The 27,558-nt window shown below is 41.0% G+C and overlaps 2 protein-coding genes across 3 annotated transcripts; both read left to right on the forward strand.

The window, feature by feature from the left end:
* Positions 1-141: 141 nt before the first annotated feature.
* On the forward strand, positions 142-16,754 carry LOC101167719 (guanine nucleotide-binding protein G(q) subunit alpha). 2 transcript variants are annotated; one of them, XM_023960873.1, is made up of 7 exons: positions 142-746; positions 8,955-9,139; positions 11,473-11,627; positions 11,845-11,973; positions 14,882-15,011; positions 15,399-15,552; positions 15,700-16,754. In XM_023960873.1, exons 1-7 carry the CDS (start codon positions 611-613, stop codon positions 15,882-15,884), a joined length of 1,074 nt encoding a protein of 357 aa, XP_023816641.1. In that variant the 5' UTR covers positions 142-610; the 3' UTR covers positions 15,885-16,754. The 2 variants fall into 2 exon arrangements, with proteins under 2 accessions (XP_023816641.1, XP_020563225.1); XM_020707566.2 differs by lacking the exon at positions 142-746 and adding an exon at positions 8,680-8,808.
* A 2,589-nt stretch (positions 16,755-19,343) lies between these two features.
* On the forward strand, positions 19,344-27,557 carry LOC101168134 (guanine nucleotide-binding protein subunit alpha-11). Its single transcript, XM_004074559.4, has 7 exons — positions 19,344-19,712; positions 21,706-21,890; positions 23,746-23,903; positions 24,025-24,153; positions 25,853-25,982; positions 26,062-26,215; positions 26,943-27,557. The coding sequence occupies exons 1-7, from the start codon at positions 19,592-19,594 to the stop codon at positions 27,131-27,133; spliced, it is 1,068 nt and encodes a 355-aa protein (XP_004074607.1). The 5' UTR covers positions 19,344-19,591; the 3' UTR covers positions 27,134-27,557.
* The last annotated feature ends 1 nt before the right edge of the window (position 27,558 follows it).

The raw sequence follows: 27,558 nt of genomic DNA on the forward strand, positions 1-27,558 counted from the left end.
TTTTCTGTGGTATCTGTAGTAGCTGCAGGTGTTCGGTCAATAAAAGTCCGTGTTGTACCACGTGTTCTCTCCAGGCTCGCGGCATGCATTTGCCCTGAGGTGTTCAGTCTGAGGTAACTAGCCTCATGCATCCGTGAGAACCTCGGTTACACCGGAAATATGTTCCCATAATGCAATAAAGCAAGCCCGCGCGGTTTCCCGGCACAGGCCTCCGTCACATGGTGCGCTGCTGGTTTTCATCCAACACTGACAACTGGATCCGCTGAGGCTGAGGAGGGTACCGGGAAGTTCGGCATTTTATCCCAAAAAGACAAAAATCTTCGCCATATTCAGAGCAACACCCGGAGCTCCGCCGTTAGGGTAGTAAGAACAAGACTTGCAGAAAAGTGTGAGTTTCCTCTTTACTACTAAAGAGGAACTGCTTAATGCAAACGGCTTAAATTGCTCTCTAAACGCTGAGTGCTGCTCTGACACGTTCTTGGATTTACGTTTGGGTTTAATCCTAACCCGCTGATTTCAAATTTTTAGGATTATATCACCGTGCGGGCTTTTTTTTTTTCTTCTATTTTTTTCCCCCCTGCCCTGAAAGGTTGAGTTGTATCCCGGAGTAATGACTCTGAGCCCCGTGGGGGCTTGCTGCCTCAGCCCGGAGGCCAAAGAGGCTCGCAGGATCAACGACGAGATTGAGAAGCAGCTCCGGCGGGACAAGAGGGATTCCCGGCGGGAGTACAAGCTCCTTCTGCTCGGTGAGGAGCTAAATCTGCTGTCCGTCTCCCAGACGTGTGGTGATATTATAAATTGCCGGTGCCAGAGGGAGTATTCAGGACTCCGAATCACGGAATAATGCAAAAAAAGAAAAAAATACGCCACTTATTATCTGTGAAATGTTGACTAAAGAAATTAAATAGCTGGTTTTCTTGCACGTGCATACATTTTACTGCTGATAATGAACCGTCTGTCGAAGTTATATTTATTTTTTGCTTGTAAAAAAAAAAGTTCCAAACCATTAGTTAACTTCTAGGTAAACAAATGACGGTTGACTAGCAAAACTAGCTAAAACGGCTTATTATTAAAGACCTGCTCACACGATAGTCGTGTTTTTGGCGTTTGTAACATGTTTTTTAGCATTTTCTGATGACATATAAGAAGAAATTTGAAATTAAATCGCGCTTCTTCTGAGTATTTCTCCTGTGAATCAGGAGCAGACGAAAAAAAATGCTGTTCGAAAAAGCTTGTTACACCTTCCCGCTGTGCTTCATTCTGATGCATCTGCTAGTTGTAGACAAATCAATCCTCGTATGTCTTTGATTTCTTCGTCTGAGCTGGCATTGGCTCAAAACAGTCTGGCTTGATTGCTCTGATATTGCTGCATATCTGAACTGCTCTATCGCCTTTTTTAATTTTATTTATAGGACTGGTAATGTTAGGATGGGAGTGTGAGGGCTGTAAGCTAGAGGGAGAGAGTGTGTATACAAAGGAATGATGGGAAGTCAGGGCAGGCTTACCCCATGCCGACATGGAGTCACACAGGTGAATTTCAAAAGAACTACTACCACTCTGCAGAAACTATGTCCTGGAAAACGACACAGGTTTTTTAAAAATGTTTTTACATTTTGGCTGAAAACGCCATAATCTTAATTAAAAGTCCACTGGGAACGCTTTCACAATAGATCAGGGGTTCTCAAAGCGTGACCCGGGGGCCAATGGCGGCCCGCGGGAATATAAAGTCATGTGCCTTATTTGCAAGCAGGTAAATGCAGTGCTCAAAGAATTCAATAAAAACTGTCACTATGTTACAAATCATAAAAATCTATGACAAATTTACCGGCGAGGAGCGCAACAATATGCTCCAACAACTACAACTAGGCTATTCTGCACACTAAACGTTTACAAAAACTGCTAAATCCAGTTAACCCTTGTGCTATCCTAGGCACTTTAACATTGGGAGTTGGGTCATCTAGACCCACTAGACAGTGCGCTGAACCTTTTTTCTTCAATGATTTGTGATCTTCACTGGTGTCCATGGATTACATGAAATCTTTCCACCTTTATCCACCTTTGTCATGGTAGGGATAACACGTCAATGTAAGGGTGGGGTCATCTAAGATAGCACAAAGGTTACGCTGTGACAGAAGCTAGCTATGTTTTGGCTTTGCAAACGGCCCGGCGTAGCAAGCCCTTTAGTGACGGGGAGTTTGTAAAAAGAATGTTTGCTGAAAGTAGCTGACATTGTTTGTCCAGAGCAAAAGAAAAAGTTTGAAGAAATAAGTCTGTCAAATGATACAATTACTAGGGGAGTAGAAGATCTGCGGGCAGCAACCTCTGACCGCAACTGGGAAAACATCTGGAGGACACTGGTTAACTGTACAAATGACACTTGGTCATTAAAGTTTTTAGAAACAACTTTTTCTGTTTATCCATTTTTTTTCACCAAAATTGGCCCCCAGTCTAATGTCGAGTTCTTAATTTGGCCCCCCGCTACAAAAACTTTGACAACCCCTGCAATAGATCAAAAGATGATCGTAGAGGGACTTCAAGGTGTTGTTCATTAAAAAAAAAAGTAAATTGTTAGCATAAATTATTTAGCATGACAGACATACTTGACCCTGTATATTAATTCGTTAGTTAAAATGTTGCAGTTGAAGCAAGGAGCTTGTGGCCCATTGACTGTGGCACCTACGTCATTGCTTCAACATTTTCCAACAGGATTTTTTCGTCTGCTCTTGTTTCACAGCAACTTGAATAAAGAAATACTCAGAAAGGGAGTTTTAATCTGAATTTTCTCCATACATGTCCTCCAGAATGAGAAAAACGCCACAAAAATATGTTAAAAACACCAACAACATGATTTTCATTGGAGTGGGTCTTTAATGGTCTAACATCCAGTGAAAAGTATTTATTTTTCTGGTTCTCTTGAGGTATTTTATGGATTCATGTAGACTCAAAAGCACTTTGGCCTTTTCTTGCTGCCATCGCAGAAGTGAAAATAAGGTGAGGTTTTAAACAAGACCAAAAACATAGGAAGCTAAAGATCGTCATAGAATCTAATTCCAATGTTTTACTACATACCTACTCAAAAACGTATTTAGTATTTTATTACAGGAAGGTAAACTTAGTTGAATTTTAAGTAAATAGTTTGTTTTTCTTGGCAATACAGTTTGGAAATATTTGCTGATACTAAACATTTGTAGTATATATATCGGGTTAACCTAGAAGGTCTTTGGAAATAATGGGCTTCTACAGGGCATTTCTTTTTAGGGAACAGACTTTATATTTGAAGAAATGTTCCATCTCATAGGTGTACAACCTTCAGGTGCAGGTGGTTGACGTTCTGTGATCTGAAAGAATGTATTTTCCTCTGAAGTCGTGTTTTGAGAACCTGCCAGATAGCGTATAGAAATTGAATTGACATAGCGTGTGTAATGTCTGTATTTATCTACAGACATAAAATATAATTTGGGATATTCTGTGGGTTCAATCTGTTCGGTTTTATTCTTCGGTTTTTCTCCGACGTACTTTCAGAGTCACCAACTCTTCTTCATGGTCTCTCTCCACATTTATACCCCCGTGCTTCACCTACCAGTGCCCTCTTCTGGTAATTTCTAACATTAAAGCGCGTTTCTCAAGACTCCAGGGGCCTCATTTATAAAACTTTGCGTAGGATTTGCGTCAGAAGTGGCGTACGGATGAAACATAGGATGTGCGTACGCACAGAAATATTCGGATTTATAAAACCGTGCGCACGCACATCCTACGCATCTTTCTCTTAATAAATCACAACCAATTCTAAATGCAGCGCAGCTTTTGCGGCCTCATGACACGCCCATAGTTGCCCATAAATAGTCCGCGAAACGCCCACAAATGAATATTCATTGATTGCGAAACCATGGCAAACACGGAGAGGAAATGAAAAAAAACGTAACTTCACTCAATGTGAAGTAGAAGTTATCGTTGGCGAGGTGGAAAAGAGGAGAAAAGTGTTGTTTGGAGGGCACAGTGTGGGCATTACTAATGCCAAAAAGGCACGTGAGTGGCAAACGGTGGCAGACGCCGTTAATGCTGTAGCCTCACAACCTCGGACCGTGGCCGAAATAAAAAAGAATTGGTCGGACATCAAAGTCGAGGCAAAAAAACGTCTGGCACTGCATCGCCAAAGTGTGTCTGCCACAGGGGGGGGACACCGGAGCTGACCCCTCTTGATGAGAGACAAGCGGCAAGATTTGGGGAATCCCTTAGTGGAGTGGTGACTCAGGCGCAGGGGGACGCACCGGGTGACACACCCCCAAAAGCCCGCAGTGGTCCAACAGGACGGCTCGAGGAAGTCGGAACCGGCTCATAAGCCAGTCGTCCTCGTTTGCCAGCACGTCTTCTTGCTGTCTAAAGATGCGTTCACTCCGAATTCTTCCATTTGCCACATCTTCTAAGAGCGCAAGATCAGCCATTGTGCGTCATTACGCATTGTGATGGGGCATTTTATTTCCCTCCATTTAATTACATCTGACAAGCTGCAGATGTCGGTAATAATCGACGTGGAAATGGGAAATTGATCAGCGCAGATGTAATTTCTTGTTGCTTTCTGAATGGTTGAGACATGCGCCATACATTGTTTTATCAAAAATAAAACAAACTAAAGGCATATGCATGAATACCATAATTCTGTAGCTTATGAAGAAATGTTTTACTAAGAAAACAACTTTCCCTAGTGGACAATTAATGCATCTCTCTCTATCTATCCATCTGTCTGTCTGATTGCACCTATATCTGATCCGCCAGATGGACACATTGACGAGAATATCAGTTTTGTACATTATTTCGTTCTGTTAACTATATTATTTATGAGGATGAATTGCACAACATGCCAATATTGCAGAACATATTTCACTTTTCTTTCTGCAAATAAGTGTTCATTTGAATTTCTGTTGTAATTTGCGTTTGATTTTTTTTTTTTTGTTTCACTGCTGATCGATCAAACGGGTGTTCGTGTAGCTGTTAATTGTAAGACTTGCTTTGTGAAGTCTTCATGTTATTTCTGAGAGGCAGGATTGTCACTTTCACGTGTTTCTTCCATCTGCCGACGGTGTCGCCGTTTCTCATTTCATCCGTTTTTGTGCGTACGCCTGGGTCAGAGCTTGCGTGAAGGACCGCACAGTTTCCCGTCAAGTTTGCTTTTTATAAATCTCAACTATTGCGTAGAGAGTGGCGTACGCCTTCTTTTGTGCGTACGCAACGTTTATAAATGAGGCCCCTGGAGAGTAAAAACATAAATAAATAAAATGTTTCTTGCTTTTTGTGAAGCAGCTTAAAACTATTTCATTTGTGAAATTGTTGCTTTATGAATAAAACAAGTTGAATTATTTTTTTCTTTTGGCTCAGTACAAAAGATGCTCAATGTTAAATATCTGCTGATTTGAGGATATTTTCAAACATGTGTTGGACAATACTCATAACGCATTTAGAGTGCGTCTTTCGTAATGTCAAAGATATAGGTCTTAAATGTGGATCATGATGTTTGCAGATGACATTGTGCTCTGTAGTGGGAGCAGAGAGCAGATGAAGAAAGATCTAGAGAAAGAGTCTGAGATGGGAGAGAAATGAAGGTCAGTTGTGTGTGAAGGAGAGAAACTCAAGAGGAACACTGATGTCACAGGGAGCAGAGTTGAAGAAGGTGTAGGATGAAGTACATAAATGTTTCTAACAGGTATGTGATCCATGTTCAAGAATGTGCTAAACTTAGCTCTTGCTGTTCAGATTTAACAAGTAGGGAGGGGCTTCTTGTTCTTGCAATTGTTCACAGGCATGTTAGTTGGAAGAGGCTTGGCTCAAAATGTCGAAGTGATGCAAATCTTGTGAATCTTGCTTTTTCTTGCACAGCTCAATACAGAAATATGAAAGACTTGGTGACATAGAATTTTGGCAGGACACAAACTGCAATTATTCGTTTGTCGGTTGGCACTTTTGTGAGTTAAAAGGGGCGGCATCCATACGCCACTACCAAATTTGAGTCCCTGATTGGTCAAAGTTTGTATTTCGTACATCAAGCCTGAAGATCTTTAAAAATGTGCGTAGCTATACGTGAATGTGAGTTTCGAATGGGGAAGCTCGAAACGCACGTTTACATAGACCTTTCATTGTAAATGGTTGCTTGAACGCACGTTGCAGAGGCCAGTGGGAAGGAAGGTTTAGGGGTAACAATTTAACCCTTGTGCTATCCTAGGCACTTTATCAATGGGAGTTGGGTCATCTAGACCCACTAGACAGTAGGGTTGGGCGATGTCCCTTAAATTGGCAGTTGACGATGTTTGCTGTCAACCATCGGGATGGACGATGACATCGTGTGGGGGGGTATTTTTACATTTTTTGTTCTTATATAACTGCTATTCGTGATTTTGCTTTTTTCATTTTATATCCCAACTAATGACTCATCCGCGATGATCCAGTATAAACTGAGGGAAGTGACTTTAACAAAAAAAGTAACAAACAAAATAGAAAAGAAGTGGTCCGCTCCCGCACTTAACTAGCGAAGTGGACCGGCGGAGTGCGGATTTACAGCTTTGTGTTTTAGGGGGAGGGGGGGGGGGGGTACATAAGCGGTATGTGTGGGAGATTTAAGACTGCGATCCGTCCCGCAGCTCTAGGGGTACTAGCTACCGAACTCAGAACCGGGTCTAAAAGTGTGTGTCTGAGCACAGCTCGGATCGTCAGCACACACACAGCGGTTTGAGCTTCAAAGCAGAAATGTCGCTCAGTCCTTTAAAAAAAAACATTCAAACAATCACGTTGATTTGTGTTTCCAGTCGTGTCCCGACTAAAATAAAGGCTGATGTTATTCTTACATGTTTAACGTGCAGCCAGCATGCAGCACCACCCAAAGCTAATGTTGTTAGCCCGTGTTAGCATACTGCTAATCCTGGCTCCGTTCAGAAAAAGCACTGACCACACGGATTAAAATTCAAATGATGAGCAAACAGGTGTTTCATAATAACCGTAACATTATTAAAAGCACGTTTAGAAGATCGTCTCGTATATTACCGAGCTGACATGTCAATGTATATAGCCGCTCGGCGCTGTTTAACATCGTTTTGTATTAAATCGTTACATTCAATAAAGTTTGAAAAAAAAAAGCCGCTCGGCGGAATTTATATCCTTCCGGTTTTCAAACCCTGCTGCGCATGTGCGAATGATTTATTCCGACGGAAAGTGTGACCTTAGTGAACGTTTTTATATTCTGAAAATATTTTTCTGGGCCCATGTACACGGTTGGATTCTAATCCGACCATTGATCCCATCAAGATATTTTGTACATGTAACCGCGGCTTATGGGGTCCACTCGCAACGTGGCGGGGGCGTGGCATCACGATGGTGGTTTCTCCATCGGGATGTCAGTCACCCATCACGATGGACGATCCGTCCATCGGCACAACCCTACTAGACAGTGCGCTGAACGTTTTTTCTTCAATGATGTGTGAACCTCACTGGTGTCCATGGATTACATGAAATCTTTCCACCTTTATCCACCTTTGTCATGGTAGGAAGAACACGTCCATGTAAGGGTGGGGTCATCTAAGATGGCACAGGGGTTAACCTAACATAGTGTGGGAAAGAGGGAAAGTATGTGCAAGCAAGTTGAACTGGTGGAGGAAGGTTAACATTTATACTTTTGGTTTCTTTCTGTTTGTAAAAAGCTGTTTTATCTGGCACAGAGTTTCTTCTGATTGGTTGTACCATGTATTTCTTTGACCATGAGGTGCACTTAAAATCTTAAAATTTTCTCAAAAATCCACTGTGCTCATTATAATGTTGTGCTCCTTACTTCGTTACCTTGAACTGATTTTAAGTGCTACACGGTGCTTAAAGGTCAGTCAAAAATGTTTAAAAACCAATTCAAATATGAAAGCTTTTTTAATTTTTTTTTAACTGCTGAGCTTTTTGAGGAGGTCCAGTGAGAGATGATAAGATACCAGAACACCAGTGACTGCTATGTGCCTTGTAGTCCAAATGTTTCATACAGATGATTTAACCTACAGTTGGGACTTTGTGAAAATACAGAAACTGCTCTTTCCTTTAAATAAAAGGACTATTTAGTTTAGATCTGTATTGGTGATGATAATTACACTTTTGTTCAGGTTATATCAATATTAATACAGAAATAGTTTCACAACCAAATAAAATTGACTTTGGTGAATAAATTAGGGGGAAAAGATGAATATTGAAATAGTCTATTTTTATTAGTGGAGAACTTTTGAATTGAAATTGAATCATCAATTTGACAGGGATGCTGGAAGTTTCTGGAAGACGTTATTAAAAGTTGGAGCTGCTGACTTCATGACTGAGAAAACATACGGCTTTGGACTTGATAGGATGTAGTAAACATTTCCTAAACAACATTCCCACCTCAAAAAACTCAAAATTTCCATATTAGATACAGTATTCCTTATAAAATTACAAAACTTCCAATGTACAAGGTTTAAGGTTAAAAAAAAGATGAAAAAGGTTCTGGAGCATTTAGCTAAACTTAAGGGAGGGGCATGTCATTGAAACCTGCAGTCAGAAGAGACCTGTAAGGGAGTAGTGAAGAAAAGAAAAGCATTCCCTGTAACCTTATCTGGGGCAATTCACCAGAAAAGGAGTGTTCCTCATTGCCCCTCTTCTTCTTTGTCAATGACTGCTTGAGAAAAGAAGAGGAGCCTCCCTGTAAAACCCCGAAAGGACAGATGAATAGAAGAGGATCCTCCCTGTCAAACCTCTTAGGGACAAACAAACAGAAAATGAGTCTTCCTGGCAATGTCTTGCAAACAGAAGAGGAGTTATGTAGGTGACGTCCCTTAGGGACAAAAATATTTAAGAAGACGTGTTTTCAAATATTGACATTTGAATTGTTGCCAGATGCTATGACATTTTCATTTGCAGCTGTTTTTGAGGGTGTGTGAGATGATATTCATCTGTTTGTTTTTCAGGAACTGGTGAAAGCGGGAAGAGCACTTTCATTAAACAGATGAGGATCATTCACGGTCGGGGCTACTCTGAAGAAGATAGAAGATGCTTCACCAAACTTGTGTTCCAGAACATTTTAACTGCCATGCAGGCCATGATCCAGGCCATGGACAAGCTGCAGATCCCCTACAAGTATGAGCACAACGAGGTACGCCACAGAGCCGCTTCTCTTCCTTGTTGCTTCACTCAGACAGATTGAGAAAGACGTTTTACCACATACCGTCACACAGGAGCACTTGCAAGGTTTACTCATTCTGCTTGGCTGCGTGTTGCAGTTCACCGTGGGTGAAGCACTTCTGTTCATTTGTAAGCATGGTTCGTTTTGCAATCCAGCTGCCAGAGTGTTGTGTCTGTGTACGGACGAGCTTGTCTCTTTCAACCATACTCGTTGGCAAACTGAATGCTTGTAAAGAGACGGAGAATTCCCCTTTAATCGCCCAGGATTCAGCACCTGCCACATCCAAGCACAAGTTCATGAATCACCTACATTACAGGTTCCAAGTGTTTTAAGGTTTCGATAGGTAGAGCTTCAGGTTTTGATGAAAGCCAGATGTGTGTAAAACATGGGAATTTCTGCTTTTTTTTAATTAGTTAACTAATTTGATTGATGGTTTTCTCATTTTGACAAATTTCCTGGGTGGTTCTCTGACAGCAGAAAGAAAAGGCCATTATATTTTTGTTTTTCTTAACTTGTGAAAAAATACAAACGCACAATAATGGTGATAGTTCTGACATTTATTTGGGACCTCATTGAAAGTTTTGGGTTGATTTAGTTTTTTTTCTTTTCTTCTTAATTGGATAATGTTTTTACTAAATCTTTTAAGTTCCAGTTTCAAAGCCTCCTAAAATAAAATTATTTTAGAACGGGGAACTCAAAACCTCCACGAACAGAACTAAAATAACAGTTTATCTATAGTTGCTTTCATTTTTTATTGCAGTATTGTTTGTGACAGGCCTCTAATCACTAACTATAACTCAACGATGATTTAAACCATTGAATTCACTGACTGTATATGAGAACTGGACAGAGCGAGTGCGACTTCACCCACAGAAACGTCCAGTTCCAACAGAATGAGGTTAATTCTGCGCCTGTTGTTTTTTTTACAATGCAGACTCCGCATTGTTGGAACCAGAATTCCTCGGTAAGCGGTAACTAGTCTGAGTATGTTGGGTTGATCATTTCTATTGAAACCGCTCTGGTTAATCAGGAGTGAGCTTGTTGGAGGACCACGCCCTTTCCACTTAAAAGAGAGAAACTATGTCAAACATTTAAAATGTTTGACATAGTTTTATTAAGGCATCTGATTGGTTAGTTTATGACTTGAACCAGCACTCCAGAAAAAAGATACTGAGATTAGCAAGAGTGTGTAAAGAAAAGCTAGCAAAGCCAGAATGGTCATTCTGACAAGTACAATGACTGACTAATAGCTGTTTCTTCTCTGTAGAAGGATTTTTGGCTTCTTGGGACCAGTGGCTACTTCCTGTTTTGAATGTGACGGGGGTGACTAAGTCCAGATCTTATATACAGTTAATGGTTCCGATTGAAAGTGCAATAACACCCTGATCTTATAGATTATGTGTGCAACATTTGCCAACCTAAGAAAAAAAAAACTCGTATCAATATTCCTTTAAAAACCTCCCTTCAAACCAGTCGGATTAGCAGGAATCGAGCTGGTCGTTCTCCTCCCCCAAATTCTTGAGAATGAGTTTCACCACACCTAAAGAAAACACCACAAGCAACAACAAGCCCTGACAGACAGTCATTGTTTTTGATTGGCAGGTAAGTGGTCCCTAGCTTCAAACTTGGCTTTGCTGTTGCCAGCACTTTGCTAAGGTGGGCGGAACCAACTCCACTCTGCAGTTTGGCGTGCGCATTCCAACGGGGGACTGAGACGCTCCAAACAAGATCACTTTAGTTTCTGAATGAGAGCAGCTGGAGTTTCTTAGTGAGACTTCCAGTTGTCATATGTTAAAACAAAATGACAGAGATGAAGGTAGAAAAAGCCGAAACAAATCTGCATTCATTGAGATTATTTTGGCTTGATGATTTAAAATGAACAATAACAGGAAGCTAGCTTTTCTTAACTTTACTACTTCTACATTGTGGTCAGATAAATGACCCAACTAACAGTTGTGTGTCAGTTTTACTTCCGGGGAGATCAACAGTTGTGTAATCAGTTGCTTCTGTTCCTTTACAACGGGCAAACCTGTGTTTATCAAAGCTAGCTGCAGCAGCGGCGCCGCAGAGGAGGAAAGCCAGCTGCTCTCATCTTCCCTGCAAATGTTTAACAGGGATGCTGCCAAATGTCCAGATAACAGCAGCTGCAGTAAACAGACGTTTCCACTTTAATGTTCTAGACACAAAACTCCAGGAATATGCTGGGAGGCGTCTTGAAAAGCCACGACGTCGAGGCGGTTTTGCTTTCTTGTAGCATGACTGCGTCGCGGCTCTACAGCTGAGTCTGCATTTCATGTGTTCAGGCGAATGCCAGCATGCTCCGGGGAGTGGACGTGGAAAGGGTCACCACCTTAACAAACCCTCAAGCCGCTGCCTTGAAGAGCCTGTGGAGTGACCCGGGAATTCAGGAATGTCACGCTCGGAAGAGGGAATACCAGCTCTCTGACTCAGCTAAGTAGTGAGTGTAAACAGCCCAATAACTTCTCAGAGATTGTCAAATAGTATTCAGCTTTGCTTTTATTGCAGTCAGAACGCTGCAATAAAAGTTCAGTTACCTTTTCCCTTTTAAGGCTATTGATATATTTACACTTTTAGTAATTATAGATAATTAAAGACTTAAATCTTTTATTCTATTTTAAATGCTTTTTTTTTTTTTTAAATTCCCGTCTTGTTAGTTATCTGAATGATCTGGACCGAATTACGGATGCTGCTTATCTCCCGAACCAGCAAGATATCCTGAGGGTCAGAGTTCCCACCTCCGGTGTTATAGAGTACCCCTTTGACCTGAAGAGTGCGCTGTTCAGGTGAGCACACCTGTGTTTGGTTGGTTCATACTGTTCAAAATTCCAATCATTTCATTGCAGGATTGTTTAAATGATCAGACTATTGCCTGCATGGGCTGAATTTTGAAAAGAATTTGCAATCAGTTTCTGCTATTTTTGTCTTTTTTTTTTTTTAATTACCTTATTTCTGATTGGCGACAAAAGATGAAATGGGTATCTTGTTGATCCTGGCATGTTTGCAGAATATTTATATAGATGCATTTTCTTTCTCAGTCACAAAAACATTTAAAAGATAAATTATTTAAATTGGCATAACTGCCAATTTGAAGCCTTTCTTAAGACCCATTTTTACAGAAACTCTTTTCAGCTGATGGTTTTATTTTTTTTCCGATTTTTAAATAAAGGTTTTAACTATTTGTAAACCAATTTTTTTTTTTTTTTAATGAAACAATTTTTATGCGACAGACCCTGGGACCTACCCTGTGACAGACTGGCGAACTGTCCAGGGGGTCCCCTGCCTTCGCCCACAAGTGGCCGGGATAGGCTCCAGCAGCCCCATGACCCCGAAAGGCATAAAACGGAATAGAAAATGAAAAAAAGAAACAATTTTTTTTCCTTAAATATAGTTTTAAATGATTAGACCAGTCACACACACACACACACACCGAAGGAGGAGGGTTTGGGGAAGAGATGGAGGGAGGTAAGAATGTGTGACCTGTCTAGGCTACCCCACTTTAGTGGGACACAGCCTGGGTATATAGATAGTTTTAAATGATGTGCATTACATCTGAATATTTGTAATATTTTAAAACTTTGTTTTTACAGTAACTTTTTTTTAACAACTTCCACAGCAGAATATTTTAGGATCAAAAGTAAATCTGGAATGACGGAAACTCAGGGTGGGCGTGGACTAAATTGTTTCTCATCAACACCATGCAACATCCTGTCACTAAAAAAAAAAAACATTTCTAGCGAACTGAATTCTTTAAATTCCCACTTCAATCATTCTTTGATCTTTGTAAAAGTGTTTCCAAAATAAAAGTGGTCTCCTAACCATGATGATGCCATTTTTAGCCAATATTAAAAAAAAAGGAACTGTCGTTTTCTAGGACATAGTTTCTGCAGAGCAGCAAGAGTTCATTAGAAATTTGCCTCCGAGTTGGCCCGGAGTAAACCCACCCTCATTTCCCATCATCCACCTATTTCCACTCTCTCCAGCTGGCTTACAGCACCTACATCACTCCTACGTGTCTTTTCCAACAGCATTTTTGTCTGGTCCTACACGACAACAATTTGAATAAAGACATACGGAGAAAAAGAATTTTAGTCTGCATTTGCTTCATAAATACGACGGAGTATTAGGGCCACCAAAAAAAAAAAAAATTAGAGCCACCAAAAAAAAAAAAAAGTAAAATTACGAGATTTTATCTCGTAAATTTAGGAGATAAAAACTCGTAAATTTAGGAGATAAAAACTCGTAAATTTAGGAGAAAAAAAGTCGTAATTTTAGGAGATTACAGTGGAAGTTAGCATACAGAGCAGCAGGTGAACGCCGTGCAGCAGCAGAGCAGACCGACTAAACTTTGTTGAACAGGTGAGCTGAATGTTTATTGATAACGTTCCAAATGTCTGGAAGGTCATTTGTTTGATTTACGATTCATTAAAGTTTTATTTATTGATGGTTGGTTTGCAGGATCTCTGCAGCCCGATGAAGCCGTCGTCGGTGTCCCTGCAGCTGTTCGCTTGAATCCTTTCTTCACCAAAGACAAGACTCTACGTCTGTGTGACGCTTCCGTCACACAAAAGGAGGAGCACTTTTTTTTGGCATTTTCAACGTTCCAAAGCTAATATAAAACACTATTTTCATTCCTCTTTATTGTTTTATGCTGAAACGGGACATTTCATCTGCAGGAGGGGGCGTTTGTAAGACTGTTTACTTCCGCATTGGTGTTGGGATGACAGGTTCATGACGTAATGAGACAAATGAACTTCAGAAAATGTGAATGAAAAGGAGAATAAAGGCTGCAGCGATTGTCTACACCCAAACGTGTCTCTGAGCTCCTTATTTTACATATTAAACTCCGCTTTACTGACACTGAACCCCGGAAAGACTGCTACACGGAAAATAATCTGATTTTGAGTCGCCAAAAGGTTCAGAATCTCTTTGTTTTAAACCTATAATAATCCGGAAATGAAGCTTCACAAAAGGCTCCACATATTTCATCTTCAAGCTAGGTTCCGATAAACGGACAACTTCGGTGTTTTTTCCTTAATCTACGACTTTTTTCTCGTAAATTTATGAGATTTTAAGTCGTAAATGTATGAGATAAAAAGTCGTAAATTTACGAGTTTTTATCTCCTAAATTTACGAGATAAAATCTCGTAATTTTACTTTTTTTTTTTTTTTTTGGTGGCTCTAATTTTTTTTTTTTGGTGGCCCTAATACTCCGTCGTACATAAATTTCCACCATCATGAGAAAAATCTCCCAAGAACATGTTAAAAACACAGTTTTCATCGCAGTGGGACTCCAGCTAGTTCATTAGCTTGTTGGTGCAGGAAGACGGGAATGTGCAAATACGGATTACTCCTTATGAAGGAAACGGAACAGTTTAAACTTGGCACAATGGGGGGGGGGCCAGACAGGCAAGTGTAGAGGAAGAAACTCTTTCTTTTTTATTTGCTTTATAAATACCGCCTTAAGAGATTTAAAGTGTTCTTAAAAATCTTTAAATTTGACCTCCTCTTTGACTGTTTGAATTGTATTCATACCTTTGTCTTGATTATAGCATCAAAGCCAAGAAACTAAGCAAACTGACAAAAAAGAAGTCGTTTTTCTGAACAGAATTGGATTCAGTCTTGTCATGAGAATATTCAGTTTTACTGCAATGTTCGGTGATTCCTTTCCTCGCCGTTTCCTTTTGGCTGCAGGATGGTGGATGTGGGCGGCCAGCGTTCAGAGAGGAGGAAATGGATCCACTGCTTCGAGAACGTGACCTCCATCATGTTCTTGGTGGCGCTGTCCGAGTACGATGAGGTTCTGGCCGAGTCCTCCACCGAGGTAGGATGCTGCGTACGAAATGAGAGCGAGCCGAGCTGCCAGACGAGGGGGGGTGGGGGGGGGGGATCCAAATAGCAGCCAGGGACACAAAGACACAGTGTTTGCTTTGTTTAAAGCCAGAAACGATGACCCAGATTTTCAGAGTCCAGCCTGACGTTCCTCTCCGAAGCTTTCTGCTCACATTTCAGTCTTTGCGGTAGCGCCCATCATGCACCTGTGGGGGGAGCTCTTTAATCACTCTCTTAAACAAAGATCACCTCTCAGCAAGGCTCGCTCTCTTCCAGGGATTGCAGGCTACTAAATTTCCTCTCACACACACACGTCTTTTTTTTATTTTTATGTTTAAATCATTTTTTCCCCCCTTTTTTTGTGTTTTCTTTTTTTAAGAACCGAATGGAGGAGAGCATGGCTTTGTTCCAGACGATCATAAGCTACCAATGGTTCCAGTACTCCTCCATTATCTTGTTCCTCAACAAGATCGATCTGCTGGAGGAAAAGATCATGCACTCACATTTGGCCGACTACTTTCCTGAATATGATGGTAGGACATGTTTGAAAATATATTTTTTTTAAATTTTTAAAAAAAGCTGTAAATTTGAGGTCAAACAGATATTTTGACCTGCTGCTCTGACATCATCTGAGTGAATCGTGTTTGGAAACGGAGCATAATCTGCCTTTTTCCCACCAGGCCCTCAGCAGGACGTGGAAGCAGGAAAAGACTTCATCTTGAGCATGTTTGTCCGTATTAATCCAGATAAACTCATTTACTCCCACTTCACATGTGCCACGGACACGGAAAACATTCGCTTTGTCTTCTGCGCCGTGAAGCACCACATCTTGCAGGGCAACCTGGAGGACCACAACTTGGTGTAAAGGCAACTTTGGAGAGGGGACTAAATCCTCTCCATGCGGTCGGAGGGAGTCTGCGGCGCCTCCTTATGACCCAAAGCGGGAAAATTCAGAAGCTTCAGAGCGCCCCATCAACACACCGCTGCCGCTGATGCATATCTTTGTTTTGTTAGAACATCAGAAAAAGAAAAATGCCTCATCGCTGAGCAGTCAAACAAATCAACGGAGCACTTTGTGGACGGATGGGAGCAGAAAATGCACACAGGGAGGGAGGGAGGTGGTTTATTTTGGCCTCCGATCGCTTTGAGGATCTTTCCTTCAGGGAAACGGTGGAAGTGAATCCAGAGCAACTGCAGTGCAGCACATCAACCCCGTCAGCCTTTCAGGAGCAGGAGGCGGCTTAACATCAATTCATCTTGTGCTCATTTTTTTTAAACTTTATTTTGCTTTCTACTGTAAAAAAAAATCCACACATTAATACATTTGTTTAATTTTTGAATTCAGTTCTTCCATGTTTTCATTTCTTGTACGGTTAATCCTTTTTATGTGACTAGAAATCCTTTTCTACAATAGAAAAGTTATTTTAAGATGTAAATTTGTACATAACTGTCTCTTGTTCGCATCAGAAGAAACTTTCATATAATTTAAGGGGATAATCTAGCGCTCTGCGATTCTAAAAAGATGCTGATAAAGGGGATTTTTTTGCACAGAACCAGTAAAAAGGGCAAAGCTACAGTGCTACCATTTTTCCCCTCTACTTGGCACTGTTTAATTTATGAACACAGTTTATGTCACTGCTGGGGTTTGATGCAGATGCATAAATAAGGCCTGTGGCAATTTTTTTAAGGTTTTCACTGTTTACAAATCAGCTGTAATAAACTGACAGTTTTTCAAGTCCGGTGTTTCTTTCCGGCTGCCTCATCCGCCGACCCAGAGGTGGGTTTTCATCAAAACCTCTGCTGGGATTCATCCGTCTGCTGCAGAAGCTTCACATTTTTTAATCCTGTATGGACAAAAAAAGTGTAGCAACAAAAAAGACAGCATTATTTTCTAGAGGACAGACCCTAAAAGGGTTTCTTGTAATAGGCAGAAAAAGAAGATATAAATATTCTTTGAGTATTTCATGATATCCAAGTAACCTTTAAAAAGTCTGAGAATCTGGAAAAAAGCTATTTTATGAAAATTTACATATTTAGAGCAGTGTTTTTCAACCTTTTCTGAGCCACGGCACACTTTAACCTTAAAAAAAATCCCGCGGCACACCAGCAGCCAAAAATTAAAAAAAAAGGAGAAACTCAGTCTGTATTGATCTACAGCCCCTCCACAATCTCACATGCATTTTTGAGATAATTGTTACAGAAAAAGCTGGAAACTGCAGCTGTTTTTTTTCTAAAAGATGCAATAAAAGTTAAGTTAGAAGATTTAAAAACAGTTTGTGTGTTCGTTAGTTTCAAGACGTTTAACAACAGATCTCCTTTTGCGCGTGTCACTCTCACAACCCAATGCATCATGGGAAATGTAGTGCATAAAACGGCCGAAGATCGGTTTTCGGAGCTTTATTGTTTTGTTCACTTGTTCCACGGTCTGATACCGGATTCTGTGGAAAGCTACACCGCTAAAGACGAGCTTTAGCTGGTATTTCTGTTAGAACTGACCGACTTTATGAGCTAAATCGGGACAAGGAAGTGAAGACTTTAAGCACTTCTGATTGGTCAGACCGATGACATGTGATTAACCCCCCCTTTTCCAAAATACAGCCGAAGGTGCAGCTGAATCGCGGTACGTCATTCTTATCAAAATGTCTTTAATAAAATAAAATAAACGCAAAGAAAAGGTATTTTACGATCTTTTATATTCCCAACTCCTCAGTGTTTTATCAGGGCCTGTTTGGATGAACAGAGAGCAAAAATCCTGGAGATGGGAAATGTTTTTAGATCAGTGAATGAGGGCAATTTCCCACGGCACACTTGGCCATCTCCCACGGCACACTAGTGTGCCGCGGCACACTGGTTGAAAAACACTGATTTAGAGAATTAGTTTAAAATATTTTCTCCTAGTCGGCCCTCGTCACTTTAACGTCCCATTCTGATCATCTTTTGATCTATTGTAAAGTGTTCCCTTCATTATGATGATGCTGTTTTAGCCAAAATAAAAAATCCTGTGTCCTTTTCCTCAGACATAGTTTCAGCAGACTGGTAGTAGAAACTCTCATCCGAGTTGTGGGCGAGGCAGAGCAATCCCACCCCCCCTTCCCCTCCCCGATGGTGAGAGCTCTCTGTTTACACTCTTTCCTTCTAGTTTACAGCATTTCACACCTTCATTCTAGCTTTACTGGTGTAACAAAAATGGTGAACCACATCAGTGCCATCCCACCTTACATTTTTGAGCCAGATGCCAGCTCAGATGAGGGGAAAAAAACTTACATGGATCTTTTTGGATGCATCAGAATGGAGCGGAGCTTGTTGTCTAGTTTATTTTCAACATAAATACAATTTTTTTTAAACTGCATTTTTTTCATCTGCTCCTGATTCAAGGCGATTTAACTCTTGTGCCATCTTAGATGACCCCACCATTACATTGAAGTGTTCTCCCTACCATGACAAAGGTGGATGAAGGTGGAAAAATTTCATGTAATCCATGGACACCAGTGAAGATCACAAATCATTGAAGAAAAAATGTTCAGAGCACTGTCTAGTGGGTCTAGATGACCCAACTCCCAATGGTAAAGTGCCTAGGATAGCACAAGGGTTTCATGAAATGTCACACAAAAGGAGGTGGAGCAAACACAGCGTGTCAACGTTGAGGAGGAAGTTCAACAGCAGACACTTCATAAAGCCCAAGCCTAAAAGAGAACTACTTCCACCTGTCCGCCAGTTAGGAGGGATACACCTGCAGAGACATAAATCACACTAGATCAGCAAATGCCTGATCATAAAAAAAAAGCTATCGGAAACGGTGAAAAAAGAAAGGTTGGCCTTTGAAAGCAATACTTCATTTGCGAGGAGTGCCTTGTCCAACGGCTCAATGTCACACCTGGGATTTGATCCCCATACTACATAAGAGGAATGAACTGATTTTAAAGCAGTTTATACAGAAAGTAGAAGGAGAAAGGAGATACAAGATTCTTTCCTTTGAGGGAAATCCTGCTGAACATGTCTTTAGTAATGAGTCATGGAGTGATTGACTCCACCTGAACTTGTCTGATAAATATCTGAGCAACAAATGCCTCAAACAATGCTAGGGTAATTGTGTGGGTGTATTTCTTTTTGTTTGCTACTTTTCCCCCACAGGACAGGTTTAAGCTTTAAGGGGTTCAACAAGAAAAGTGACTTTTAATGGTTTTAGAAGTAAAAATGTTAACTAAAGCACTGAGGTTGTTGACATCAATTTTCTGGTTTCACCAAAACTTGTTGAGAAAAGGCTCGTTTGAAAGGTTTGCTATTTTTTTTCCCATGATCCTCTGAGGCACAGAGGGCATCAAATCACGGCTTCCGAAGCGAGAATGCAGGTGCTTTCATCGCATCACCTTTCAGCCAGTGCCCGCCTCCCGCACAGGAGGAATGTGAAATGCACCTGAACTGGATCCCACATGAGGAAGAATGACTGACTGGCTAAAAAGTCACCAACTTGTTCCGTCTCTCAAGTTTATCTCGCAGAACCGACACTAAAAAAACGTAACCGCACGCGCGCTTTTTTACTCCTGGCCAAACAACAAAGCGGCTCTGACAAAAATGGACGAGTGCTGCACATCAGGCGAGGCATCGGAGAGGCTGAGAATACACAGAGAAATAGAAAGACAACTTCGCCGTGATAAAAGAGACCTTCACAGAGAGCTGAAGCTGCTGCTTTTAGGTAAGAATGTAACATCATAATTTCTGGCCGCTGCTACAGTTGTTCGAAAAACTCATTATCTTTAAAATGTAAATACTTCTTGTGATTAAAATCAGTGTATCGTTGAGTAATTTGGTATATAACTGTAAAAAAAAAAGCCACATAACAGTTTAAGCGTATTTGTTAAAAAGTTTATAAGTATAGTCATAATTAAAAAAACAAAAACAAAGTTTATTTAGCCACTTTGAGTGATTACACATCTACTACAGGTGCCACGGAGGGACAAAAAAAGCTAACATGACATAATGGATTGGAATGTTAACAGGCTAATCGTTTTACCATTCAAAGGGTAAAATAATGATTTAAACTTCAATTTGCAACCAGCCTGGCAATTAATCGCGTTTTAATGACCAAACTTTTAAACTGAACATTCAGATGATATTATGAGGTAATTTCAATATTAGGGATTATTGCAGTCCCCCCCCCCCCCCCCCCAAATATTTTTATTTTACAATTCAGTTTATGAATGCCTTTACTGTTCTTGTGATATTTAAAAAAAAAACTCTTATTCAGCTAATGAAAAGTGAAAGTATTCATAAAAGAATACGTACTAACATTTTAATAGCACACTTAAACGATTCTAAAGGCTATATTTTTATTTATTGAATAAAAAAACATAGCTTAAGTATTTGTTAGCCATCTAGGTAGTAATATTATCTTATTTTTGTTTTCATTATTAGTTTGTTTGTTACAAGCTAAATCACTAATTTAGCCAAAGTTAACATTAAAAAGAAATATTTCACCTGATGTTTGTTAGCGAATTATCTTATTGATCTCCCCACATAAACTAAAGCTTTTTTATATTTCTGCAGTTCAACTTTGGGGGAATTTTCTTTAAAGAAAAATGAGATCAAATCTGGCCATGGCGGATATACTATAAAAGTAAAAATTGTTTGGGGATTTTTCTTTTTTGCTTAAATCCACTTGTAGCTTAGCTCCCGTTTGAAAATGGCTTGAGTATCGGGGCGGTTGGATCCTAAAGTTTTGTTGTTTCTTTTCAGCTGTGGTGATCCTTCATCACAGCCACTGCTTCTTCAGATTCCTCACATAGTTGCTGCTTTGATGACTCAATTTGATAATCTTTTCCTCATTAAAGTGAAACTTGGGTAGATTTCCTCATATCCTCATACTCAAAGACGAGACGGTGATTTGTTTTCTTGAAACTACAGTACTCATCGGTTCTACCAGTTAGAAAATTGAAAATGCAATCTCTAGATAGCGAGGAGCTGTGTAAAGCCCATAAAAGAGGAATAAATCAGTCAGAAAGTGCAGATACCTGCAGTGATTAGTAAGCATCTTCTGAAATGAGACGAGGGCAGTTTTTCTTTAAGCTCCATGAAAAAAGGGCACTTTATTAAATCTTGAGGGCTGGCTTTGTCTAAAATGAGACATTCCACCTAAAAGACTACATTGAAAGGTCGCCGTCCTTACAGCTGCAGCTTGGGTTGTGAGGAGTACGCTATCCGGCTGGAAAGGAAAGGTCAGATTAATGGTTAGCAATTTTAGAATCTCTTGATTCTAAAATTATGCAGAATAATTTTCAATCAGGAGCAAAAAGCAGTCCGGATTACCGCAAAAGTAACTTAAGTCATTTTTTACTTAGAGTAAACACACACTTTTGTGCATCATTTTTGTTGCATTTTGATGAGAGGACCAACAGGCATGAAGGTACATTTAAAATGATATCATTGCACAGCAGAATCAAAGAAATGTCTTTACTAATGAGATGAAACAAATGATGTGCTGCCACATTGCGCACACAGGAAGAGGCCGACCATATTTACACCCACGGCCATCTCCTGCCTGGGGGACAAAGAAAACTCACCTTCAAGACAAAATCTTGCTGTAAAAATCCCATATAGCTGCAGTCTTTTTTCCCCCCCTGTGCCATAGAATTCCCCTCCCTTTCCTTGGTTCTCACTTTCTTTTCCCACCTTTTGGTCCCATCCGACAGGGACTGGTGAGAGCGGGAAGAGCACCTTCATCAAGCAGATGAGGATCATCCACGGGAAGGGCTACAGCGAAGCCGACAAGAAAGGCTTCATCCGACTGGTGAACCAGAACATCGTCACTGCCATCCAGGCGCTGATCGACGCCATGAGGACCCTGAAGATTGACTACGTCGACGACCAGAACATTGTGAGGTTCTCCACAGGGACAGTAGAGAGACACAAAACCCCGACAAAATGCATCAGACTGCTGTTTCTAGAGCTGCGTGTGATTATAGCGTAATATTTCAGAATAGAGCTATTTCCTCGTTGGTAAGAAACTTGCTTTTGAAAGAACGCCAAGAGGCCTAGATAATCCATCCATCTGCTACGACTCCCTCAGCTTAGATTAAACAGGAATTCACTGTAGATGTCTTCATGAATGATCTCTATAGCTACTTTCACACCAGGCATGTAATGTGCTAAAGGCGGGTTCTTGAACGCACATTTAGCCCATGGTATTCACACTGGACAAGCAGGGAGGGGCTTCTTCTTTTTCTACTGTTTACGAGAAGTATGTCCGCCACCTATAGTTGGAAGAGGTTTGGTACGAAATGTCAAAGTGGTCCAGATGTCGTGAATCTTTTCCTTTCACAGCTCTATTCTGACATTTGGAAGACGTTGTGTCATAATTCTGGCTGGGTACACGCCGCAATTATTCATTTCTCTTCCATGATCAGATTATCTAATGGTTGGCAATTCAGTGAATCCATGCGTAACTACCAAGGTTCTTGACCATGCGTTATGTAAATAGTCTTAAAAATGGTCATCAAAACTTGCATAGCTACACGCGAACACGAGAGTTTTGAATGCGGAAACCTGGAACACACATACACGCACGTTTACATCAACTTTTCATTGGAAAAGGCCGCTTGAACGCGCTTTGCCGAGGGCGGTGTGAAGGTAGCTTCAGAGAGGAGTCAAAAAGGAAAATGAAAAACTGGGGAGGAAGCCTAAAAATGCCCAATAATCAGCTCTGTGCATCTCCTGCTCTGAAGACCCACAGTGCAGTTGGTGGCTTCTGAACCTCACTCATCCTCTTCCTCATCTGACGCCTCCTACTTTTTCCATTTGAGACTCATTTCAAAGCAGTTTTCTAAAATCGCTGACATCAGGAAAACAGTCGTCTGCCGGGGAACGCAGGTCGGCCAGGGTCAGGCGGAGCTGTTAGTGTTTGGGAAAGATTTTATCTTTAGAGTTTTAGCTTCCTTTTTTTTTATTTTTAAACAGCCAAATCCAGCTAAAGATGGAAATATCCTTTGATAAAATGAAAACCAGCACCACACAAAACAATTTATAGATTATTTAAGGCTTAAAAAAGGCTAATCTAGTTTATTTTGCTGCCTTAAGATTCTCGCACAAAGCTCCACCTTCAGTCAGAGCGTTCTTCATAAAACCTTTAGAGGAAGTAGCTGCGAGTACCTGAGGCTGAATGTGCGACATGAGGAAGTAGCTACAGGGAAACGTTCAGAAAACGTACCTGTCATTGATGACCCTGTAATTCCTCGATTCTTCTTCAACTCACTCACAAAGTCATTAAAGGTTTGTCAGAGTTTCAGTTTTGCTTTTGGAAAACAGCATGTGGAGAAGTGAAAGCTCGTTAGCCGAAAAATACACAAATAAACAACAGAAGACAACCAGAACGGACTCTTGTGTCCGTTGGACCTGTAGATGTGGTTTCAACCCGTCACAGTCAAACACAGGAAGGGCGCTCTGGTTCAAAAAGAAACAGTAGTTCTACCCACAATCCTTGGCGAAAGGTAGGAAATGTTGCGTCCAGGCTCCTCATGGGGGCTCCTATGAGGATGAAAATATGAAAATTAAAGGGTGCTTAGTGTACATATTAAAACAAAGAGCCTCTATTTGGTCACTATTCTTACCATGAATCCCCAAATCTCTTCATTAATATTTAGTCTATAAACAATCTGTTGTTTTGTGTGAAAAATACTAAACTTAAGTTTTAACTTTGTTTTAATTGAGTCTCTTGTGTTGTTTTTTCTTTTTAGAACAATGCAAATAGATTAAGCCAGCTGGATGTAACCCAGACAACAGAAATGTGGGAGTCTTGGCAAGTGGACGCCATTAGGAGAGTCTGGAACGACCACGGCGTTCAAAAGTGCTACGAACGACGGAGAGAGTACCAGATATCAGACTCTGCCAAATAGTAAGCCTTTCATAAATCTCCTTTCTCATATGAACTCAGTCCTTAGACCCTTTTTCTTTTTAATTCAGGCAAAATGTGTGTCAGGATAATAAAGGACGACGGGTTTTTGTGAACTTTTCAGTTACCTGAGCGACTTGGACAGAATCTGCAGCCCGCAGTACATCCCCACTCTGCAGGACATCTTGAGGGTCAGGGTGGCCACCACAGGGATCATAGAGTACCCCTTTGACCTGTCAAAGGTCATCTTCAGGTACGAGGCTGCTTTCTTTTTACCTGAGCGGCAAAATGTTAAACAACTTTTCTTCAGTCAATTCTCATGTTAATTGTGCAGGGACCTCACAAGTTTGTGTTTCTAACAAATGCGTGGTCATGTGATTGACAGGTGACTGTCACATCACAGGCTTTCATTTCAGAATGGCCTCACAGGGTGTTTCCTGAAAGCGGTTGGGCTCGTTTGTCGCGTCTTTCTTCCTGTTTTTAAGAGTCTGAGGGTGTAGGGATGTTGCTGATTAGCAAGATAACAACAATGTTGAAAAACCTGATTTACATTTGCTGCATAAAAACAGGTCACATGTATATTTATTTCTTAGGAAAACGGCAGAAATCTAGCATCTCAGTCAGCAGAACGACTGCAGAGTTTTAGGATGAAAGGCTGCAGGGGTTTAAAACAAAAAATAAATAAATAAACCCAAATGTCTAAATAGAAGAATAAAACTGGCTTTAGCTGCAGAATCTGTGGCAATGAGGTGTTCTAGGAATAACCAGAGGGGTCTATATATAAATAAATGAATAAATAAAAAAAACGCCCCTCTCACCCTCCACGGGTGGTTTCTCCTCCAAGCTCGGGTCCTCTACCAGAGGCCTGGGAGCTTGAGGGTCCTGCAGTATCTTAACTGTTCCTAGCACTGCGCTTGTCTGGACTGAGAGGTCTGAGGTCTTTCCAGGGATCTGTTGTAGCCACTCATTCAGCCTGGGGGTTACTGCCCCGAGTGCTCCAATTACCACAGGCACCACTGTCACCGTCACTTTCCAGGCTTTCTCCAGTTCTTCTCTGAGTCCCTTCCACATCCACCACAACGGCTTTCCTCTGTTCTTTATCCACCACTACAATGTCTGGTTGGTTTTGCCATTACCATCCTATCAGTCTGGATCTGGAAGTCCCACAGGATCTTTGCTCTCTCATTCTCTACCACCTTCAGAGGTGTTTCCCATTTGCTGACCTTGGGGTTTCCAGTCCATATTCTGCACACATGTTCCTGTATATTATTCCAGCCACTTGATTGTGGCGCTCCATGTATGCTATCCCTGCCAGCATCTTACACCCTGCAGTTATGTGCTGGATTGTTTCAGGCGCCTCTTTGCACAGCCTACACCTTGGGTCTTGTCTGGTGTGGTAGATCTGAGCCTCTATCGCTCTGGTGCTCAGGGCTTGTTCCTGAGCTGCCAGGATTAGGACTTCTTGATATCAGCCACTTCAGTTATGGTCCGGTGGTACATCCCATGCAGGGGTTTGTCCTCCCATGAGGATCTGTCCTCCAGCACTGCATCCTTTGCTCTCCACTGCCCGAGACATTCACTACTCTCTACTTGATGCACTTAAAGGGCATTCACCATTTTCTCGGGATGTCCAAAACTACAATTCCAGAATCAAGTACCCTGGAAGTCTCAGCGAAAAACCAGTGTGCGTCAGTGTTCACTAGATTGGTGAACATAGACCACAATGCATTGCGTTTGAATGATTTGTCCATTTATTTTTCATAAATTGTATCAATAGGTTTTAATCACTGGAAACACAGTGGGTTCATGAATATTCTTCATAAAATCTTCATATTTATCACGTTTTTATTATTTGGTGTTAACATAACAAAAAGTTGTGAGATAGTCCCGCACTAAACAGTCTTTCAGGGGTTGAGAGAACTCCAGACAAAGCCAGCGTTTCTCGTCTACAGGATGGTGGATGTGGGCGGCCAGCGCTCCGAGAGGAAAAAATGGATCCACTGTTTCGAGGACGTCACCTCTGTGGTGTTCTTGGCGGCGCTCAGCGAATACGACCAAGTCCTGGTGGAGAGCAAAGACGACGTACGTTGTGGCTCTCCTTTCTCATCAGAAGTTCTGCCTGTGTCCGGCCCGCCGCTAACAACGCTCTCTACTTTCTCAGAACCGGCTGAAGGAGAGTCTGGCTCTGTTCGAGACCATCATGTCCTACAAGTGGTTTCAGGAGTCCTCCACCATCCTCTTTCTGAACAAGAAGGACTTGCTAGAAGAGAAAATCGCAACGTCTCACTTGGCTGACTATTTTCCAGAATTTACTGGTAAATCTTTTTGTAAATTTGGTAAATTCTTTTTTAAGTCCTTGAAAGAAACGGCTTTGTAAATCAAACAATGCTGTAAAAATATCACATTGTTGCTTAGCTCCAAGACAGATAAGATGATTCCAGAACTGCTCAACTTCCAGGAGAAACTGACAAAATCTGCTGATATAAGCTTTTTTTTTAAATAGTATAATTATTCTAATATTATCTAAAGATTTGATCTAAAAACTCAACCTTTAGGAAATGCAAACACAAGTGGTTAAAAATGTTCTAATATGTTTTTATTTATCTTTTTGACTAGACTGATGGATCCACTTGTAGACCAGTAGATCCACGTACGTCTTTGTTTTCCTCGTCTCAGCTAGAATTTGGCTCATACCTATACAAACGGATAGCTCCAGTATTGCTCGCCTTTTTGTTGCAAATCCAATGTTAGCTTGGGGGTAATGAGGGGCTGTAAGCTAGCAGGACAGCATGACAACAGTTAGTTCTCAGGAACAGGGAGGGGAAGGGGGGCGGGGTTGCTCCACGCCAACTCGCACGTAGATTTCCTGCTGCTCTAGAGAAACTGTTACTAGAAAAGTTTTTTTATTTTGGCTAAAAACGGCATCACCATAATTGAAGGATCACTGGGAACATTTTAACTTAAAAGATGATGAGGATGGATCTTCAACGTTCCCCACTGCATTCCTGGACTACAGCTAAGTCTGATCTTCCTCTGTTGCAGGACCTCAACGCGACGCAGAGGCGGCCAAAAAGTTCATCCTGAAAATGTACGTGGATCGGCACATCGGCCGCCACAAGCCCCTCTACACGCACTACACCTGTGCCACAGACACCGAGAACATCAAGGTCGTCTTCAAAGCTGTGAAGGACACACTCCTCCAAGATAATCTCGAGAGGTTCGGCCTCGAGTGAAGGAGTAAATATAAAGCTGGCCCTCGGCCCTGCGGGGTCACGTCTGACACTTCTAAGGATGTTTAAAATGTTAAATTCTGTAATTTATTATGAAAGGCTGATAATAAATGCTTTTAAATGTATTATTTTTATTTAACATGAGATAAACAAAAAACCCACTTTTCTCGGAAAGCTCTGGAATTCTTTAAAGTCTTTAAATGTTCAGATCTTTTTAGATGGGTTTCACTGTAACCTGTCTTTTAAAAAATGCTGCAAATCCAGTTCTGTCTGAAGAGAAAAATGAAAACCTCGCAGACGACAGCCATGCGTCATTCCAAAGCTTTTTGTCCTTTTCATATGATTATCATTTAGAATTACCAGTTTGTATATGGGACTAACTTTCTCTCTGTCACTCTTTGAAAAATAATACAGCTGTAAAAACCCGT

This window comes from Oryzias latipes, chromosome 12 (genome assembly GCF_002234675.1).
Source record: "Oryzias latipes chromosome 12, ASM223467v1".
NCBI classification, from domain to species: Eukaryota; Metazoa; Chordata; class Actinopteri; order Beloniformes; family Adrianichthyidae; genus Oryzias; species Oryzias latipes.

What these genes read in the sequence shown, in the direction of transcription:
- LOC101167719 (XM_023960873.1), top strand. Translation starts at nt 611, where the DNA reads ATGACTCTGAGCCCCGTGGGGGCTTGCTGCCTCAGCCCGGAGGCCAAA. An exon ending in GTACAAGCTCCTTCTGCTCG is followed by an intron (nt 747 to 8,954) that starts GTGAGGAGCTAA and finishes TTTGTTTTTCAG; the next exon opens with GAACTGGTGAAAGCGGGAAG. An exon ending in CTCTCTGACTCAGCTAAGTA is followed by an intron (nt 11,628 to 11,844) that starts GTGAGTGTAAAC and finishes CCGTCTTGTTAG; the next exon opens with TTATCTGAATGATCTGGACC.
- LOC101168134 (XM_004074559.4), top strand. Translation starts at nt 19,592, where the DNA reads ATGGACGAGTGCTGCACATCAGGCGAGGCATCGGAGAGGCTGAGAATA. An exon ending in GCTGAAGCTGCTGCTTTTAG is followed by an intron (nt 19,713 to 21,705) that starts GTAAGAATGTAA and finishes CCCATCCGACAG; the next exon opens with GGACTGGTGAGAGCGGGAAG. An exon ending in ACGTCGACGACCAGAACATT is followed by an intron (nt 21,891 to 23,745) that starts GTGAGGTTCTCC and finishes TTTTCTTTTTAG; the next exon opens with AACAATGCAAATAGATTAAG.